Source organism: Pelecanus crispus, chromosome 1 (assembly GCF_030463565.1).
Source record: "Pelecanus crispus isolate bPelCri1 chromosome 1, bPelCri1.pri, whole genome shotgun sequence".
Classification (NCBI taxonomy): domain Eukaryota; kingdom Metazoa; phylum Chordata; class Aves; order Pelecaniformes; family Pelecanidae; genus Pelecanus; species Pelecanus crispus.
The window spans coordinates 51,587,645-51,609,630 of NC_134643.1; the positions used below are offsets into that span (position 1 = coordinate 51,587,645).

General features: G+C 38.0%; 1 protein-coding gene across 2 annotated transcripts in view; it reads right to left on the reverse strand.

Annotated features, from left to right (window-relative positions):
* Positions 1 to 21,986, reverse strand: part of EEA1 (early endosome antigen 1) — a 77,774-nt gene that overhangs the window by 13,569 nt on the left and 42,219 nt on the right. For both annotated transcript variants that reach the window (XM_075727732.1, XM_075727731.1), the window contains 11 exons: positions 18,407 to 18,556; positions 17,294 to 17,413; positions 16,862 to 17,065; positions 16,061 to 16,261; positions 14,495 to 14,608; positions 13,113 to 13,268; positions 11,017 to 11,156; positions 10,083 to 10,413; positions 8,496 to 8,597; positions 6,863 to 7,057; positions 5,829 to 6,011 (listed from right to left, as the gene is read on the reverse strand). In XM_075727732.1, coding sequence (XP_075583847.1) covers positions 5,829 to 6,011; positions 6,863 to 7,057; positions 8,496 to 8,597; positions 10,083 to 10,413; positions 11,017 to 11,156; positions 13,113 to 13,268; positions 14,495 to 14,608; positions 16,061 to 16,261; positions 16,862 to 17,065; positions 17,294 to 17,413; positions 18,407 to 18,556 — 1,896 coding nt within the window. The remainder of the gene's footprint in view (positions 1 to 5,828; positions 6,012 to 6,862; positions 7,058 to 8,495; positions 8,598 to 10,082; positions 10,414 to 11,016; positions 11,157 to 13,112; positions 13,269 to 14,494; positions 14,609 to 16,060; positions 16,262 to 16,861; positions 17,066 to 17,293; positions 17,414 to 18,406; positions 18,557 to 21,986) is intronic.

The following is a 21,986-nucleotide window of genomic DNA, read 5'->3' on the forward strand; positions in this document are numbered from 1 at the left end:
TTTTTTATTCTCTGGGCAAATCAACTGCTCTGTAACTCCAGACAGCTGTTTCTTAAGATGCAATGAAGCTATTTCAAAAGTCGTTCAATGCTATTTTTTACCAATGACTTAATGAAGCTAGTGCTAGGATAATTGTAAAATTTTTTAAAATCCTAAAGTGAAATGTACAGCCTAAAAATGCTAATAACAGGACAAAACATTTCACAGTCTCAGCTGCATCTGCATTTTAAACACAAAATTTGAACTTCCATTCAAAATCTACTACAGATTATATTTTAATTTGCCTCCAACTCTCCTCATTACCTAGAAAAAGAACGTGGACTTATCTGTCTACAACAGGTTGCAGAAACCCAAGGAACAACCTAGAACTCGCACCCAAGGCTCATTCTGTTTGTTCACTGCAAAATCAAACTTTGGGTTTTTTCTTGAGTTAGTATTCTGGAGGTTATTTTTTTTAAAGCCTTCGGCTTACTCAAGGACTAGCTCCACTTAGAAGCACGTTCTTTCACAAAGAACCAATGAGAAAGAAAAATACCAAACTCATCCTCCACTCCTCCAAAATATCGGTATTTCATGGAAATTTTTGATGCTAAGATACAGAATGTGAGGTGAGGAGATTTATTATTAGTAATAAGTTTATTACCTTCAGTGCACCAGCAAGGACTTAAATTCTTTCAAGATAAAGTGTCTGGTAAATTCTTTATGAAGATCTTACTTAAATCCTAATCAAACCTCTGTTGAAGGTTAGTAATTTTAAAAGGAACAATAAGCATAACTTTGATGTCACTTAATTATGCATATGCTTTAACCATTCCCATGCTGATTTAAAAACAAATTGATTTCTGATGCCTCTTAACCCTCCCTCGTAATGTCTAAAGTATTTTGCTTGTAGAGTCAGACTTTAAGTTTGAAACACCAATGATGGAACACTGCTGATTCAATGGCATTTTCAACAACCCCAGTGGCTCTTAAAAAACTCACACTGACTTTTAAAATTAATTTGTAGACATTATTTTATTTGCTTCCTGAGCTATTAGAGTTTACTACTTAACACTTAGCAAGGTGTTAACTCAGAAACTTTTTTAAGCAAAATAGGAGGCGCTTTTGCAATTCCAAGCTTTCAGCAGGGTGGGTCTTTCAGAAAGCAAAATTACCCCTCTTTGCTCCACTGTGGGCAGTGGCGTACCATGTTTTCCTAACAGTGAGAAAGGATGGGAAGTGTAGCATCATCATATAACATCTTCACAGGAAAACCCAAGTCTCTGCAGTTTTAGATAGAAACATAATGAAGCCACAGCTTTTATTCAAATTTGTTTCCAGTAGAAGAAATGTGGTTACATCCTATTTGTTAGCAGAGGATGATGAAATTTGATGAAGTGGATAGTGGCACCCAAACTGAAAGTCTCACATAGGGGATACTCCTGCCTCACACCCCCTCTCAGGTGTCTACACTGGACAGGTTATTTCATTGTGTCTTATGCTAAGACAATGTAAACATTCTTGTAAGGGCAGCGAGTATTCAGTCTACTCTGCACCGTATTATGCACAAACATTTCTGTGATTAAGTAGTCTGTAGCACAAGAGACTTGGAGTTTTGCATACAATTTAGCATACTATAGCTTACATATACAAGTGCCTCTTAATTGTGCTGCGATTAATAATGATGCTACCTACCTTAACTGGGAAACCATTCAATATGATTTTAACAGTAAATCAACCTTCTTATCTATTTATGCCTTTCTTTCTGCTTTGCTCAGAAGTCCCTCACAGCATCCTTTGGAAATGAGCAGAAATATTCTGGCACATGGCTAAACATTCTAGTTATTACCCTTGTTCTTGGCCCAGTCTCACTGAGACCGTAATTCAGCCCGATTCTTTTGGACTGCTGAGGAGCTCACATCTTTAACATAAAATCACCTCTCAAAACATTTGATGCCATTTTCCTTATTTAATTACCATTCAGTTTTGCCATTGCTCCCAGAATATGACAGGTGTTCTCCCAACAAGATACCCTCAGTCATGAGATTGCTCTTTAGGATGACAGACAAAACCAAATGCAAGGAAAAGATACAGAACAAAAGACATCAATCTGTACTTATTTTTGTAAATAAAAACATGCTAGGATGACTGGTGTAGTTTAAATAAATAAATAAAAAGATAAGATATCACAGTTTGATTCACTACAACTTGGGCTGTTGCAGTGCAAATAATAATGCCAACAGCAGAACTGGTCCTAGCTGGGTGGTAGGACCTGGATTCATTCCACCTAAGTGAGGTGCACAAATGAGCATTTTAGTCTGTGTGCTCCCTGATCCCAGTCCACAAGGAGAGACGTGAAATTATTCACAGATGCTAACCTGATCTCTCTCCTCTGACTTAAAGACCTGAGGTTTGGCAGCATGAATATTGTCCCAGAATGTTCACTGAAGATACACTGACAGCGATGCCAATATTGGAGGCAAAGAAACATTCTTTTGCGAACACAGAGGAAACCAGTATTGACTGCAAAAAGCGCAAGTGCCAAGACTGAAGGATACTTGGCAGAGCTCAGGAGAGCAGGATTCACACAAAGTATGTTTGCACTAACTCCAGGCAAAAATAACAGTTCTGCAGTTTTATTAACTCTTCTATATGAAAAATGCCTTTTCCACACAAAAAAAAAAAAGTATTTTGTGCGTGTGTGTATACAAAAAACACTTATCTATTATATATACACACATACATATTTGCATGTGTGTGCGTGTGTGTGTGTATACACAAAAAATATTTACTGGTGTTCTTTTTTTATTATAAATATTCTTTTTTATCAAAACCTGTAGCTTTTACAAGCGCTCAAATCCTACCCAATTTCTTTTTCCGGTCACAGAGACAAAAATGTATGAGTGTAGTTACTGTTATAGATGGTGCATTTTTGAACCAAAGTAAATTTGCAGCAAATAGTATCCATAAAATTATAACTACGTTCTCACTTCCGATTTTGTTACAACACTTCTCACTTTTCCTCTGCAAGCCCTACAGCTTCTAAGTTTGCATCCAGCTACAGCGACATAGCTAGGATCTTCTGTTATTGAACCAGAAACTAGGATCCAGCCATGCTGATGGCACTCCAGAGAGCAGCTGCCCGCTCGGCGGCTCTCTCTCATGCAGTGTATCTCCAACTGCAAAACTTCGCTGAAGCGTTTGCTCATTTTTCAATCACACCTCAGTCTCCGGAGATGAGCCAGCAATCCCAGCAGGGATATTCCGAGCAGATGCCAGCAGATGGTGCTCTGTGTACGGCCCAACTCCCGCCACCCCCTCCCAGGAACCAGACCTACCACCCTACTCCTGTCACCCATATGCTCTACGGCCTCTTATGATCTGTTCCCCCACCTGAAACCTTGGCCTCACCAATAGCATGGTGCTACACCACGTGAGAATATTTAAGTTTTCCCTTGTAGTATTTTTCACTAAAGAAAACCTAGCACTGCTAGGATCTCACAACACGGCCCGGCCAATGCTGGGCTTCAAACCATGCTGACTCAATGCAGCTGCGCAGGGAGTTTGTATCTCTACTAAAAATCCTGCACGGAAAGACACCCAAGCTCACCTTACATACAAGTTTTAAAAACTTCTACTACTGCTGACTAATAAGATTAAGACCAATCCAAACCCCACCCATCAGCTTCGGTTCCAAACTTTAATCAAAACCCGTAGCTCTGACTCAGATCATCTACTTTTATTAAGTAATACGCCTAAGGCAAAACATAATCCAGACAACTGACTTTGAACTGGACTGTGAAACTCTACCATAAAGTTCTGATTTGAGTGGCATTTTGATATTCAGCTCTCAAGACTAACATTATCACGCTGAGGCTTTCTGAACATGCTTTTTCCTTTGCGGTCTTCTAAGACAAGTTATGACGGCTTCTTTAGGTTAACACTGCAATGAAGCAGCACATCCATGATTAAAGATCAGCTCCCCATCTTTTCCCTCTTCTACATTTTACGGAAAAAAGTGGTGGCAAGCAGACCTCACTAATCCTAATTAATATATGTTTACTAATCCTAATATATGGGGTTTTTTTAGGTTTTTTTTTAAATCGAGCAAACAGCCTCCAAGCTGGTACATCACTTTAGTACTGAGGACCCCAATCTTCCTCAGGCTCTCTAGGCTCCACAGAGACTTACATAATGAATTAGGTTACCTGACTGCTCTTCTTGAAAACCATTTTTTCCCATTGCCATCACCTTATTTTACCTTTTTGCATGGATGTTCTCTTTCTCTCTTGCTACCATCCCCATTCAGGTTTAAAAGCATGTGGGACACCTACTGTCCTATTTTACACTTGCCAGAACTAGGGGTCATCAAGCCGGTTTAATAATACTTGTTCAGAGCTATTTTTGCAACAAGCGATATTTAAATGAAAACTATACCAAAAAAACCCAGTTACTGAGCACATCCAATGCTTTTACAGGTCACTGCATTGCCAAATGTTGATCTAAATGCATTGCAGGAAATTAACTCAGAGAGGTACATGTGCTATAGCAACTAATCATGAGAAAGAGTATGTTTAAACCACCATTGCTTGTTAATCATGCTGAAGTTCTTCACAATTTAACATAGCGATTCAACCAAGCTGCACTGAAAGTAAAGTGTCTGTAACCTGCAGGGAAATGTCACAGGTAATCTAATGCTACAGAGGAGGAGTAAGATTAATAGATTTCCAATGGCCTATATGTAAAGGAGCTATTTCTCTTTTTATTAAAATAACCCTGAACCTGTAGTTTGGCTAGGGGTCCACAGTTCACATGGGCCTATCTGAAATGGACACAAGACCTTTAACAATTTCAGTAGTGGGACTGAAAGGCCTCCACTGGGACAGGTGGAAGAGAGCGATGAAATCTAAGCAGTCACCAAAGGCTCCCTTTATACATAATGAAGCAAACAGAAGCTGACACCGAGAACATATCAGATGATCTGTCCTCCCAAAGTGCCTACTTCTCTTCATAAACTTCAGAAGATCCTACAACAACAGTATCAGACAGACACAGACAAAGCTGCAGTGGGACTCATCTGAAGGGCAAAGTGCCAAAGCTACACATCTTGCCAGTAGACAACCAGTCTCTGCAGCACAGTATATCCTGGGAATAACTGGAGCATTGGCTTAGCACTGACATGAAGGAAGGGGGCAGAAGAAAAGGGCAAAAAACACCTTTGCTGACTGACTCAACTCCCGGCAATACCTGTTTGAAGGTACTACACCCTAATACCAAACCAGATAAATTCAGCTTAGGAATAGCAAAAACTTCAAGGACTAAGTTCAGACACTTGTATTCCAGGCAGGTCCCTAAACCTACTGTTTCTGTTAGTTTGACATCTCTGAACATCTACAATCAGCCGGAGGAAGCAGAAGGGGCAAGGATGTGGGAAAAGACTGACAACTAAAATTCTAGTTAAATCATCTAGAAGATAGCGGTTACTCACATGCTGGCAGAGACTTTGAACTAATTAGCTATGCTGTTTAAATCAGCTGAAAGCTACAATATATAACAAGAAAAAGTAACATGAAACATTAACTCTTAAAAGAATACAAAAATAAGTAATCTTTCACTTTGCTGCTGCACAAATGCAAGGGTATTTCAGGTAAACTGGCAAATACCCTTGGCTTTAAATTAGTTTCAGGATGTCCTTTGTCCCAGGGGAAGGAATTGAACAGCACTGAATTCTATATAAAGCAGAAGAGCTTTTTTTCTGCCTATACAGTTCTTGCACTGTTTCTTGGTCTTCAAAATGGATATAAACAGATCTACTAAGTCACATATGACATTAACATGACTGTAAGTACCTTAAGGTCTTGCCTGGTTGCCAACAGCTCAGACTCTTTCCCATAAAGGTCCAGCTGCAGCTTCTCCATGTTTTCCTTATGTTTTTCATGGGTCTTCTGTAAGTCTGCTAGCCTGACTTTCTCTGCTTTAAGCTCCTGTGCTGACAAAATAGATTGCTGTTGCAGTTTATTCTCCAGTTCTGCCTGAAACATAAGCGCAGGAAGTTTCAATTAAAGTTACAGACAGTAAAGTAAGCTTAATCATTTAAATAAACTGCATTTCTACTGCAAGATGAGATTTGTTTTTCCACTTACAAAATAGCAGTTCAGTAATCTGATGCTTGTGATTTTACAATAATATTTTGTAACTAATTTAACAACAAAATTCAATTCGTGTCAAAAGACTAAGTGAAACACATTAAGACCAAACATTAAAAATCTAAATAAAGTTTCCAAGTCCCAAAGTTTCCACAGACTGACTAAAACACAAATAGGTCCATGTAGCATAGGGCAGCCAAAGATGGAGCAACATTTAACAGTGCATGGCACACAACACAACATTCCCTAATGTTGTAAGACATTTGAACTCTTTCTGTTATGGTTTATGAGTTTCATGCTGTCACTCAGAGAAATTCTTTTGGTATAATAAGAGAAGACCTGGTTTAAAACTGCCATGGATGTTCCAAAACATTGCAGTATTTGTCTAAACTACTCTCACAAAATTCTACTGCTTCACAAGAAAATGGCAGCTCTTGCCTCCTGTAACAAAATAAACACATTCAATCGAGCCATTTTTATCACTTCATTGAAACTCAGTTCCTACAGAATGCATATTTCAGCACTGGTGCTTTTTACTTTATTAATGTTGTTGTTGATGTTGTTGTTTCTACCTCCAACAGCATCTGAAGAACTTGGTCCCACATCCTGACCTTATAATTTCCAACAAGACTGCAGGAAACAGCTGTTTATCACAAAGATATTAACATAAAAGCTGCAGCCTTTATCAGAGAAATTTACATTCATTTTCTTAAAGGAGTAAGAGAGGCCAGTCTTACCTTTTCTAAAAGGGCAGTTTTTAATTCAGCTTGTAGTATCTCACTGTGTTTTTTCTTCTGCTCAAAAGACTCCTTTAACTCTCTCAGCTTTGCCTGGAGTTGTTGCTCACTTTTTTCTTTCTCCTTCAGAAGACCCTGAATTTCCAGTACTTGCTCTCGTGCTGAATCAAGTTCTATCGACAACTGCTTAGAAATCTATATTCAAAAATATTAAATAACTGTATATAATTTTAATTTAAATCATTATTTGTACATGCTGTAGTATGTGAAACTGCCTATTGAACTGTGTGGATGACAAATTACGTAGTTCAAAAAGCAAACAGACAGTTTTATAGATGAAAAACTGGTCAAAGCTGGTAAAGCTGAAGATACAGCTTCAGGAAATCAGCTCCCAAAAGACACCTAGAAGTTGGGGAGAACCCCCTGATTGTAGGAATCTGAAAGGCTTGACCTACTCTACTTTTCTCTAGGCATCTGCTACTTTCCTCTGCCACAGACCAGAGACTCTCTTCTGATCCAGTATGCCTGCTCATGTTTTTACAAAGAGCTGCCGATTATTTGCAGGAAACAGTTTCCAAGTACGCTACTGTTATTTCTTGCACACAGAACCAGACCATCCCACAGTGCCACTGCCGCTACCTTCTGCTTCAGAGCTAGGGGGTCAAACACGGGTAAGTAGATTTTAAGAGCTACCATAACACATTGAAGTCATCCGTTATTCCCAATTTCCTACACGTAGAGCAACTGCAGTCTTTTTTCACCATTCAAAATTGAGAGCAGGCAACTCTTCTCAAGCCAGCAGTGGTCTGAGCTTTCCTGCTGCCAACTGCAGCAGACACCAAACTCATCCTCCTGTACTTGCCACAGAGCACCATAGTGCTTCTGCCGAATGAGAGAGGAGCCAGGGGAGTAGCAGCAGTAGTCAACAGAGCAATTACTATCATGCCTGCACACCCACAAACCCTCTTTCAGGCAGTAAGAGTCCATCACAGTCCATCAAACTGTGTCCGCTGATCATATCTTTTCTGATTCCTTTAGGGAACAGGTGACAGCTTGGGTAAAGAAAACCATGAAAGTGGATTTGGTCTTCGGGCTGCCAGCTGGACTACACGATTTTCCAGTCTGAATGCTCATCTTTAAAAAAAAAGTACATTTGGCCCTTATGCAGTCACAGGCAAGTGACTGACACAAGTTTGCAAAAGCAACTAAATCCTTCAAGGATATCTGGAAATGTCCTGTCAACCACACAGAGAACATACTGATTAGGCCTGAGACTAAAGCAGATTTCAGGATACAAGATAACAACTTTTACCGTATGAAAGTATGAAAAAAATGAGGACATGGTAATACCAAGTAACTGTTTCACTAATGAAAAAACCTGAAGGGCTAAAATCCCCTGCTAAGGTATGTGGGGCACAAAAAGGCAGGAGTAGAATCTGTTATTTTGAAGCTTCATATTAACATCTAGAAAATTTTTAGTATTGCCTTATTTCAGTACCCCAGGTAGGTTACAATTTGAGAACCGCAACCTCTGACTGAGAGCATCAGTCCCAGCATGTGAGACTGAAAATGAAGCTTTCAAACATTTATTATTATTGGTTTCTAGATTTCTGAAAGTAAGAGGACAGCTTACCCCCTCCTTTTTTTCCAGTGAGTTTTTCAATTCATTCCTCTCTTTAGCTACAGACTCTGTTTGTACCTGGAGCTGGTGCTTTACTTCTTGGCAAGATTTTTCCTAAAAAACATAAGACAAAGGAATATTCCTGTGAGCTGCTAAGGCTGGGTACCAGGTATTTTTGCAGGACCTACAAAACCTTGAAAAATAATGCTTTCCTTTTCAGTGAAAAAGCTTTCCTTCTCAGCTGCAGACATATTTTCAGCTCAAAACTTCTCAAAACTTTAACAGTGGTAAATCTAAGCTGAACACAGCACCCTGTACTAACAAACGCGGCCATGTGCCAAAGAGTTTTTCTGATTAGGGATAGTCTCCCTGTTTGAAGCTGCTGTTGGCAGCCCTTCTCCTTCTTGCGGGAAGCAGTAGGCTCATCGCCCTCCTCAGGATCCAAAATTTCCTGATGTTCTAAAACTCACGAGCGAGTACCTTTGCGGGACTTGTATCCAAATACAACCACATTTTAAGCCCAAATACTATGCACTTAAGACAGTGGCGAGCCTCCAAATGACTACGGAACTAGAAGCAGAATCTGGACTCCTGTCTTTAAGTCTAAATTGGGGAGAAAATCCCTCAAGTTTTTAGGAAAAACAAATATTTAAACAGCAGTAACTAAGTAAAGCAAACAAAAAGGCTTATCTTAAAAAGGTGAAAGAGTAAAGGAAAAAATGTTATTTTTAACTAGGAGCAGAATTTTTTTTAGATCAGAATAAAAGCAGCTCTGAACGGGTTCTGGAAAATGGTGACATGTAAGATGAGACGGGAATGAGAAAGACACCCCTACCATGTCTGAGGCAGGGGTGTCAGAAGAACTGTGTAAGAAAATCTATAAAACATGTTCAAACAGTGCCCATTCATGTTACCAACAAAGCAAAAGAGGGAAGAAAAAGGTGTATTTTAAGGCTAGTGAAAATTCACTTTCTTTACCGTAATAGGTTGCTCTGGTGGTCAAGCACTTGCTGTTATACCACCACTTGTGAGACCTTTCTGAAACTCAAATATTTCTAGTACTCTGATAATACCTTAAGCTAGGCATCTCCCCAAATGACAGACGACGTTACTCTGCCTGCAGTACGCAGCCTTCCAGCGTGTCCAGACAAGTGCACAGGAAGGTTCTATATACAAAGACTCCAGAAAGGAAACTAAAACAGCCTCTTTTAACATCTTCTTCATCATGGTGGCACTTCAGCAAAGGTTTTATAACTTTGTGGTGTTATAAAAAGGCCGATGCGTTTTTAAAAATGGGGACATTTCCCATCAAATTGTTTTACCACGTGTCTCCATTTAGTTTCTTCACTGTATCAAAGGCACGCAGCAAGAAAAAGGGATCCTGTTGTGTGATATGACTGATGTTCACTACTGTGAACATCTAGACAAAACCTCAAGGTAGGACACATGTATGAACTACTAAAAAAATCACAATTTGTTTTTCCTTAAGGCAACCAATTTCCATGCATTGTCACTGTATGTACACTGTTTTCAGACAGAAAGCAAAGACATTTCATCAGGCTGTAAATACACCAAATAATGTCTAAAGAAACTACTAACCATTTCTGCCACAGCTGCTTTTCCTCTTTGTATTTCTTTTTCCAATTCCTCCTTTCTTTTTTTGAAGGATTCAGAACTTTTTGAGAGCTTGTCTTTGGTAGCTGTAAGGTCCTTTAGTAGAGCATCCTTCTCTAATTTCACTTGTTGCAGCTCCGATGTTGCTGCTTGCATTTTACAGTCTAATTCCTTGAGTTGTTTACTTGTATCTTGATTTGATTTCTCAAGGTTTTGTTTGAGGCTGGCCTTTTCCTCCTCCTGCTTTGAAATTTGCTGCTTCGCTTGTTCAAGGGCCTCAGATTTCTTCTGCAAATCCAATTTAGCATTAGCCATCCTGCAAATACAAAGAGAAAAATAATATTTTTTTAAAAATTCTTCTTCACAGGTTCTTTTGTATCATTAAATGCCTCTATTATTTAATGTATTAACTGTAGAACTACTTCAAAGCATACCTTTTTCATGCAGAGCATGGGCATTTTGTCTCTCCAATGAGGACATACCAGCAACTCTAAAAACAACTTTGAGATGGATTTTTCTTTCTCAACTATAATGAAGAGAAACTACCCCTTTGCTGCTTATGCATAAATTGCAAATTAGTCTGAAAAAAGTTACAGAGCTATGGATTTTTAAAGATGGACCTCACTACATCAAACTGTTCAGATATTTAGCTGACAACAAGCACAGTGAATACACTGAAGTGTATTGAATCACAGCAGTCAGTGATTCACATAAGACAACATGGCAAATGGAGTCTGCATGGCATATAGAGTGAAAGAAAACAGGTGGGATAAAATTCAGTTCTCGTAGCAGAGGGGAACACAGCACTTATCTATGATTTTAAGAAATCACAGGAGAGAAGAACAAAATTTCAACTCTAGTCCAAACGATTCTAGTTTTACGTCTGACTGAAAAGTACTATAACATGGGAAATGCATACGCTTCTCTTGCTGCTTCAAGTTGTTTACTCAGTTCTGCTGTTCGGAGGTCTAATTCTGTAGATTGCTGTCGCTGCTGCTGTAACTCCTGAAGAGATTGTTCTTTGCTTGCTTTAGCATCAAGAATGTCAGCTTCAAGTTTCTGAGATAGAAAAATAAAAACTTAGAGCCATCAGAACACAACCAACAAAATAAAAATACTAATAAAAACCAGAAATCATCTAGTCTGTGAGTAGCATTTACTGTAGAAAGCAGTCACAATTCTCACATACCATCTACCTATTTCATTAGTTTGCTCTTTATCTTTCATTACTCAGTTCCTGCAAATCTCTTGCTCTTCCAGAACTGAACTGTTTTGGTAAAACATTCTGAAATCATCTTTAAATTAAAGGCCAAGCAGACATTTTACTGTAAAGTAATAGATAAAAAGCAGAAATCTTTCAAGAGTCTATCCAAAACACCTATACAAAAAAAAGGCCATACATAGTGCTCAGCTTTGGGGCCAGGTTCTCAGCCACCACAGAGTAGTTTCAGCAGTTTCAAATGACTGCTGATTTACATATCCCAAGAACTCTGCCATTCTTTATAACAAAAACAAAGACAAACTACAGCTGTGAATAAATCCTGTGCTTGCCTGGAAGAGGTTTTTCTTGTTTGTTTTTTTTTTTCTCAAGGTATTTGTTCATTTACATGGAGTATAAAGACTCCTGTAGTCTTCAGCAAATGGGCACTGCTTAGACTCTTCAACATACTGGCTGTTTTACAGGCACTTCTGCTTTCATGCAGTGGCCATAAAACAAAATGGCCAAGTTTCTCTGAGAAAATTCCTGAGGGTTTTTTTTTTTCTACTTTTTTAAAATTTTTTTTTAAATATCATGCATTCAACTGGAATAATCCCAAAGAATGGCGATGACATCAAGATTTTACACAGAATTGCATTCCTGTTGACAGCATCAACAACCCTGCTCAGTTTCACACTTCAGCTACCAGGCACCTCATAAAATCTTGTGCAAGCAAGTACTGAATCCTTCCCAAGCATTTGTGTCTGTTGGTTACTTGTGAAACTTTAGCAAAAGGATGAAAAATAAAACCAGAAATGAAAGCAGGCAGAAAAACAACAGTGTGCAAAAGAAGAGAGATGGAAGCACAAAATAATTATGTTAATAATGCAAAGTATGACTGCTTTATTTTTTAATAGCATTTGATTTAAAATTTAAAATTTTATACAGGGAAAACAACCTTCCTTCTCTTCTATAGAGCACATAAGCTAGGAAAAACACCCCACTCAGTCTTGAGCATAAAGACTGCTAACCTCCCTCAAAACAGACAGACAACCCTGCAAAACCAATTCAGCATTTTTCCTAAGATCCCTGTATCATATGTTTTTATGTATCATGAATTTTGACCACCAACAATGCTTAACAAATATTGAACAATAGTTAAAGTCCAAATTTAAACGCTCTCATTAGGAGCATTAGGACTAATTCATATCCTTAACTGAAAATATTAGTATCTCAAGACACCAAAAGCTTCTGCAAACCTTCTGCCAGAATTGTGTGTATTTTAAGAGAAAAAATGATTCAAGAAATGGAATGCAAAACTCAAGATCAAGTTAGAGAAAAACATTGGTAAAAAAATCCTGATAAAAAGCCTCTGTAGAAGCCTACTGAAAGGCTTTAGAAATAAATTAAACCAGACAGGTAGTGTTAACTTGGGCTAACCAACGTAACACATACTCCCTGCTACCACTTGTGAAGTGTATAAGGCTGAGCTTGAAGACTCTAATTTCGGGAAGTATTCATGTTCCCTCTCATAACTCTTTCCAGGTAACACAGAGGTTGGTAGAAGCACACATACAGGAAAATCACAGTATAGTGGCAATGTCCTAAGCTTATCTTCTTAGTGTGATATGCTAGCATGGAAGAAGAGGAGAATAGGTTTAAAAGGTGGATCAGAAAACACTAGTGAAAAAGAAAACCTACAAAAGTGGTATTGATATAATCCCTTCCCCATAATTTGAGCACAGCTTTTATCACATACTACCAAACAGCAGAGAACATCACTTTCTGTAAGCTCAGATACTGTGTTCAATACAAACCTTAAGCTGTCCCTCTAGCTCTTCAGTTTTCTGTTCTAAATAAAGACATTTCTCTTTGTACTCTTTAAGATTGGCTTCCAGCTGAGTACAGTATTCCTGCTTGTCATTCAGCTTAGCTGTAACCTGATCCAACTGAACGCTGACCTTATTTAATTCCTGAGGTAAAATAAAAATACGAGCGTTGTTAGTTTTTAAGTAACTTCCAAAAATGACTAATGTCACATATGCTTTAAATGATCTAATGTGTTCAAATTAAAAAGGAAAATAATGTTTCTTTTTTTATTCTGAGGGGCAGGAAATTGAGAGCGGAAACACAAACATGTGCACAAACTCTCTCTGTTAAAGTGATGAATTTCTTTTAAAGCCTCAATATTCCTCTCAAATTTACAGGCTGTGGGCTAAATCTTCACAAAGGTGTTTTAAGTTATAAATGGAAGAGGAATTGCAGGTAATAAATGCACTAGAACCTGCAGTTGGTACAACAGTAACTAGAAAGCAACGCTACAAAACCTTAGAGAAAATTTTTGCTGTCTTCATGAAATTAAGCACCACCAAAGAGGAAAGCCAATACCATGAAAACAGTCAGTTCTCCACATACCAGAGATTATTTCAAACCATTTGGTTCAACACAAAACAACATAATTTCCACAAGAGACGTGAACACATTCACCTAGTAACCACTATGATGACAGCTACATCAAAGCTCATTGCTTTCCAACCAAGCTGATTTATTTAATTATTAATTAATTATTTAATAGATGCAAAAAAAAAGGTCTCCTGTTTATAGCAATTAATTACATTCCCACCCTAAAAAATGGTGCTAATTTAGCATCTGCTGGATGTTTCCATGAAGACCACAGCAGCACTGATTCTAACAATGTAAATACTTGATTCAGCAGCCAGTGGAATGCTTCACTAGGATTAACACATACTAAAACCATGCAATTTTAACAACAGTCTTTTGGCTTTTTGTGTCAGTTGGCACGCAGATAATTATTTCTGAATACAGGCATCTGATTCTGAATTTACCTGAATCTGCAATAAGAGTTCAGAGTTTTCACTTGTACCCAGTGCATTCTACAATCTTTTCTTCATAACATACAGGTGAGAATTGAATTACATCCCAATAGGATGGCTTAGATTCTGAACCATAATCCTACAGCAAGGAGTGGATTCCTAAGTAAATTCTTTACACTGCAAAATATATCTGGCTCAGATTACAGCAAAAAGAACTGAATACGTCACATGGTTAAAATACCCTAAATGGTGATTTCCAAATGCATATTCACATGTTTATTTAGTTTGTAAACAGACTATTCTTGGGTTTTTAAGTAGTTTTTTTAGGTAACATAGAAACTTTATGTTTATATGTTGCTTATAACCTGTTGCTTATCTTGCAGTGCATGCTGGGCAGTGTCCAGATGATTCTGAAGATCCGCTCTTTGAGCAGCTTTTGATGCTTCTGCTGAAAGTAGCAATTCAGTCTTGGCTTTTACCTGAAAGACAATTTGTATTTCACTAAAACACCCATTTTACCATAGCTCATTTTATTTTTTTTTTTTTTATATACTTATCAGTAAGTTTAACAGTAAAATCAGTAGTTTTCATGTGCTAGTGTAAAAAAAGAGGAAGAAAGATTTTCAAGGTTTAGAAAAATATCAGGATTTTAAGCTACAGTTAGTTCTTACTTTGAGCTAAAAAGCCAGAGAAACAAAAAAACCCCCACCAGTCCCACTCATGTTCTATTTTAGGAAAATATTTTTACTTACTAACAAGGAACAATGGGATAGACTTACTGCATTCACATCCATGCATACCTTGATAACCTCAAACTACATGCACATTTAAGGGCCTCCAAAATTTTTAAAAGCAAAAAGAATAATAACAAAAATATGCTTCCACATGCAGCCTGTATTTCTCTGCTCCTATCTGCCTGTTAGGGGCAACCTCCCTTCCTTCCAAAACACCCACCAAACAAAATTTAGAGGGTGGGTATGAATGGTGTTGGTGCAAAGAGGCAATAGTCAGGGTCACCTGCTACTGTGGTTTACTGTTTTTCTCCCTAATAAAAATGCTGCCTCTCTGAAGACCGTAAGGAAACTCACATTGCCTTAAAAAGCAGTTGCAACAGTCCACTGATTATTCAGTTCTACCTCTGATGTCTTGGTGAAAAAACAGCTCAGATAGTGTAGCAAAGCCCAGTAAAAACATCGCAAAGCTACATCAGAAGAAGTTCCTAGACCTGTTAGGAAACTGAGTAACACTAATTCAAAAGACACCACAGTGTATTAATCAACAACAGTACTAGCTGCTCCAAGTGTACTGATGCACGAACTTCTGATCAAATGTTATTTATTCTTTGAGACAGCTGAACATAATTAGCAGCTTTTAACTTAAGCAGCACTAAAGTAAGAGAGTCCACATTGAGTCTATATACCAGGCAGTTTCCTTGTTTAGTAAATTAAATTGACAACAAGGTGGCCCACAGCTTTTTTGTTTTGTTTTTGACAAAAGTCACCAGCACAGGAAATTTCTAGACAACAAGATCTTAGTGACCTGACAGACTTTCACTCCGCTGCAGAGAATCCAGGAGTGCTAAAAGCAGGGTTTTGGATGGCTAATCATTACAAATACAACAAGAGATGCTTGAGGACAGATTTTCCCAACTCAGTAATGAACTTTGGGGTTTTTTTAATTAAAAAAACAAACAAACAAACCCAACCCAAAACAATATAGACAAAAACAACAACAAAAAACCCCAACACTTGCCATCTATTGCTATTCTGAATCCACTTACATTTTCTTCAGTTTTATCTGCCTCATTCTACTTCATTTCTCTGTTAGCAGAAACACGCAATTTTTCCAAAATTGCTATGTACGTTCTCTGGAGAGAATACAGAAATCATAAGCAGGATTTACCATCACCAGACAGTATAGAGCTCCATTACCTGTACATCAAGTTGTGAAACTTTCTCTTTACTTTCATTTAGCTGGCTGGTTAGTTCAGTGATGTTTGCTTCCAGGGAGAGCACACGGTCTTGAGCAGCTCTTAGATGTGCCTTTTGCTCCTGCACTTGCTCATGCAAATTTTCTTGGGCTTGTTTATGACTTTCTGATTGATTCTTCAGCTTCTCTGTCAGCTGAGTTACCTGCAGTAAAAAAAAAAAGGAGGTAATTAGAAGAGAAATCTGGAACAGCATGTCCAAGGAAGTCATAAATCTTTTGCATTTTAGCATGTCTTGTCATGGCTTTGGAGACTCAACACTATCACATTTCTTTTTCTGAACTATTACAGTAAAGCTATACTGTACACGCTACCAGAGTTTAAACAGGTTACCAGTTAAATGGAAGCAAAACGGATTTGTCAATTTGGCCTTACTGTAGCGAAACCAAAATACCAAGGAGACAACAGATGCAGGCTAAACTGAATTTTGGTGTTGAAAGCAGGAATTAAACCTCTTTTTAAAATAAGAGAAACAAACATGTATATGTATCCAAAAATTGTTTGTAAGCACATATTACTAGCATATGTACATAGGAAACATCTAGGAATTCCTTCCCCTATGCTGATAGCAAGGAAGTCACCAAAACACAAGTCTTGTGAAATTTACAGTAAGATCTTTAAAGTAAGTATCAAAGAAACAGCGAAGTACAGAAAAGATTAATGTCATCTCTGATGAGACAGGAAAAAAGGAAACACAATTCAATAATGAGAATGAGAGAAAAGAAACAAGTCTCTGAGTTCTCACCTGTATTTGCAATGCATGGTTTTTCTCTTGTAGCTGGTTAAGAACTGCAGTTTCTCCTTCACCAGCTTGAATTTTTGCATATAAGTCCTCTCTTTCCTTTTCTAGCAGAGAGATATTTTCTTTGCTTTTTTGAAGCAAAGCCTCAAGATTTTGAATTTTTTGGTCCTTATCTCCAATTTGTCGTAGTACTTGCTCCAAATCATTCTAGAAAATCGCATAATAGCTTCCTTAATTATAGGGACCTTAGAAGTTATTCCTAATGCATAAAATGTTGGATAAATTTATTAAACACTCTGTATATTCTGTTCTAGATTTACAAGTTAATTTATTGAAACTAGTATAAGTCATGCAAGTCATTTTTACAGAGAAAACATATTTAAACTAATGAAATCCTGAAATATACTTTCACATGAGGATACATAGCTATGTTACCTGGGCTTCTCGTAGTTTTGCTGTAGTATTTTGCTGAAGTGTCTGTTGTTCCTGGTGCTGTTGTTTTGCCTTATCTAATTGATGTTGCAGTTCTGTGGAATTTGCTGCTTTTTCCTTTAGCTGAAAAAAACAACCAAACAACCAAACAAAACAGACTAATGAATGAACAAGCACCCTTCAGTATGCCAATAGTGGTCAATGTTCATTCTAATGCTAAAAGATTTGACTCTAAATGCAAATATTTGAAAACTGGTATAAAAGCGCGTGATGCTAGTTAAAAAATCAAAATCTAACCAAAGCATTCATTACTATTAATAGGTGAGATTCTATGTCACAAGTGAGAACTATAAAACAACTATCAGACATATATGTATTTTAGCTCTCAAAAATCTAAAACATAAGAGATTTTTAGTATGTTTTTTCCAACAGTTGTTAAGATGTAACATGACTGATAATATAGATACCTGTAAAACAACATTATTATTACTATTATTAGCACTTTTAGTAGCAACTTCAGTTTAGCAATCTCCCTACTTCTATACTGGTCAAGGCTTTGCAAATTAGCTACAGAAAAGCTTTAAAGCTTTGACAACATACCATTCAGATATTTGGCCATTCCACATACAGGCAGCAGAAAATCAGCAACATATACAAGATGCTCATTAAAACAAATAAAAATTAATAAAACAAGTGATTTCTGCCCACCCACCCCACGCAGGTTATTAACACTCAATGACCTGCTGTGTCATATTCACTTTTTCTTCATGTAGGGCTTTCTCTCACAAAAATATCTACACACAAAAGTTTACCCATATGAGTTTAGGTGCACCTAAGCCTTTTTTTCACAAGATCCTTAGACAAAGCTCCTAAGTGCAAAAAGCGCATCTTTTGTTCATCTGTAAAGCACCATGAACATCCACGCATCTGATAAGCATTTAGCCTTACAAAACCTGTAATGCAAGCAGCATTTTGGCCAATTTTGACAATTTTACTGTAAGACTTTAACAGTATTAGCCAAATGAAATTCCCGTAAGGACAAACTTTATAAACATCACAAGTGTATACAGGCTACTATCAGAACCAGAGCAAACGAGTCTCTGTAAAAGCCCCTACCTGCTCTTCAGCACGAGAAAGTTTTAATTGCAGATCAGCCACCTGCTGCTCTTTGTCCATCAGCTTCTCACTAGACAGCTGCCTCTGTTCCTTGAGCCGCCCGTGCGCTTCCCCTAGCTGGCGCTCTGTTTCTAGAAGTTTACTGTGCAACTGCAAAAAAACCAAAATAATCCATTTTTTTAGTCATTCTTTAGCCAACAGCACTGTATTTTAGACTCGCTTTGTGCAGTGTTTACCCTAAGTTTTCATAACCCAGAGTAAAACAACTACATGAGCTCCTGAAGTCATGTATGTACATCGTACACCTCAGAAACACAAATCATGATAAAGAACAGCATCGCCTGCACAAGCATGAACAAATATTCAAAAAAGTAGGTTGGAGGGACTCAGAAACATCCTCATTTCTCTACAGATGCCCTTCAATATGAGTTACAGAGATTTAACAGAAACACAAATCCTTCAAAGGCGTGAAATAGTGATGCTTAGAGCAATCTCATCTGATATAGCGCATACCCTGTAGATCCAGTGGCTGAAGCACCATGCCTTTACCCACTCCACTGCCTCCCACAATATACTGTTCTACATTGCTAGACTAGTAAGAGCATAATTTTTAGCTTGACCTGGCTACATTAATGGCATTCATTCTCTGCAGAGAAGAGGTACATGAACCTTTGATGTAGGGTACACAGTAACTTTGGTGGCTTACAGTCCAGCATCTCGCAGCAGCAGAGAGTAAGTAGGGGGATGCACTCTTCCAGCTGGACATAAGCCTGCCTCATATTTTTTTCAGTCATCAAAAGCAGTACTGCACCATCTTCAAAGTGCAAGGGCAGCCTTTTACTATTCACTGTTATAACAAGCGCTCTCCACAAAATCAGTTGTTCTTCTATTTGAAACTGTCACTATAGGTCCTGGGTTACCTCCTGCCTACTTCTACATGAACACATTCATGGATACACAAATGAACTTTCAACTCAATGGAAAAACAGAGAATGGATCAGGCCTTGCAGCACAGCAAGAACTTTCTACAGGTATCAGGATGAATGAAGCTTGCTTCCCTATGAATTTATGTCCAAGACTCTTGAACCATTCACCTTTTAACTCCAGGTCCTCCCTTCAATGTCACTAAACTTTGCTCAAGCTTTCCTCAAATTCCTACTAATATCTAGGCAAAAGGCAGCACAATCTTGTTGCTCACCGCAAGCTACCACTTGCTGACCAGCTGGATGCCTAGCGGGACAGAAAAAGGTGGTTTTGATAACACTAAATCTTCCCCCCAGGCATTGAGGAGGTGAGGCTCTCTTACCCAGCTGCCGGTTTCCCCAAGAATTTAACACTGAAGAACCTAATGCTGAAGACCTTTGGGCCATCTGTCAAAATCTGGCTGAAGTTATCAAACAATGCAAAAGTTACAGGGGACAGAGACAGGGAAACAAATGTGTTTATGCCTTATTTTCTCAGGAAACCAAGCTAAATTTTTTGTTTATATGTCCACAACCACAAATACTGTGAATGAAAAGCTGTTCGGCACATGGCTGAGATGCTGATTGCTAACTGTGGCTGCACAGTTAAGAGAGAGACGGGAGAAGAGGGAGGACAGGGTGAGGAAGGAGACCATAATCTCTCCTCCAGTAATGAAGAACATTTGTCTTTTTCCACAGGAATCATTAAATTATTAATACTTCCTCCTCACTAAAAATATGAACAAGAGCTGGAGGAAAAAAATCTCATGAAGAAAGGGTGCAACAAGGTAACTATTGTAACTATTCATGGCTGTGTTAATACTGGGAGAGAGTATTTGAAAAGGGCAAAATCAGCAAACAATGTTTTACAAAAGTCACTTTTATTACAGGAACAGTTAGGTATTTTTGAAGGATTTTAAGACTGACTTTAATTAAACAGAATCATAAAATCCAGGATTAACCTATGTTACAGAATACAACAATCATAAAAAAATGTTTAGACTTTGAAAGATACAACCAAGTACATTCAAATTTTCTCAACAACAACAGTATTTATTAGCAATTAACATTTCTTCAAGACTGAAGGAGTCCATATTTTCTTGTTATGCTCTTCCTATTGCTGTGTTGGAACCAACATTACCACTGAAGTTTCCTTCCACTGTGAAGATCACCTCCTTCACATCACCCAAATTCTAAAATATACAAACTTAACCAGTCATGCATCTGTTCAAAAGAATTCTGAGAAGATGGCAAGGATTCTTTGAAAACCTGGTTTGACTAAACAACTATACACATACCTTCATAGGCAGCATTCATTGTGTCAACATAAGCTATTGGACTACATGCATAAAAAGCCAATTCCATTAAAGTGAAAAAATACAAGAAATTTAGTCTTTTCATGACAATAGTAACTGAACTCTTGTTTGGAGGGAGAGAGAGGAAGAGAATTTTTTAAAGCTTGACTTTAATTTTATGTTATACCATGTACGAAGGGCTTTTTTCCCTCCACTATTCTTTTACAATACAATTCTAAAACACATCCTGAGATCCAGCAGCTTGGTCAGGTTTTCATGCGTAGACTGTCTTCCTTCCCAATGGTATCACCAGAGAATGTGCAATGCCTCCATTTCCTTTCATAGGAATTCGTTCAGCAATGCATTATTCACCTTTCTCCTCCTTCATTTTCCCAACCCAAAAGTCCTTCCTGAAAATGCCCTCTTGGGCTGAAGCCAGATTACAGCTCAACCTCTTGGCTGTGCTTCTGAAGCTTGCATACATGTTGCCTGGGCAGACTGAGGCAGTTTTACCAAGTGAGGATTCCTAAGCAGGTAACTAATATAATTATCTCCCCTCCCCCTGACAGAAGACTGATGGGAGAAGGAAAGTCATTCTGGGGATGTAATACATACATAAATGAAGTTTTGCCAAGCCGCAGTTCTTCCAAGATAAACTATACACGCACAGCTTGCAACTTAATCTGTTTCAGACGTGACAAAGGGTTGGAAATTGAGAAACACTCACTTTAAAACTATAAAGCTTTAGTGAGAGATTAAAATGAAGTATGTCATACTAACAAAAAAACAGATGATTTTTTCCATCTTAGGACTGGACATGATTCCTGATGCACAAATATTTCTCCAGTGTAACACATTACCCCCCAAGACACTAGATAAAACAGAGTTCAACCAGCCTCAAATTTCAGTATGCTCAATGTTATATGAAAGTCTTGCTTCCATAACTGATTGGACTCAGCAGAACAATACGTAAACGGTGGGGGGACGTATGCTCTGGGTGTTCTCATAGCAATCAGCAACATAAACAGAAGTTGTTCATGGAGACTTTGCATTATCCCTGCTTTTCACACTAAGTATTCCCTACAGTATTCACTATTCAATTTTAAAGCAAATCAAGCATCGTTCAGTTCTAATGTAAAACGAAGACTCGCTTTTCTCAAATTTCCTATAGAGTAGTAAAATTACAACTAGAAGTGAAACTACTTCTGATAGTCTACCTGAATTTGTTTTTCTCATAACCTGAATTCATTAGAGCTTCAGCTACCTTACTGAACCAGAATAAATAACCTTGCTGACTTCTTACAGTTTGTCTATTACCATATT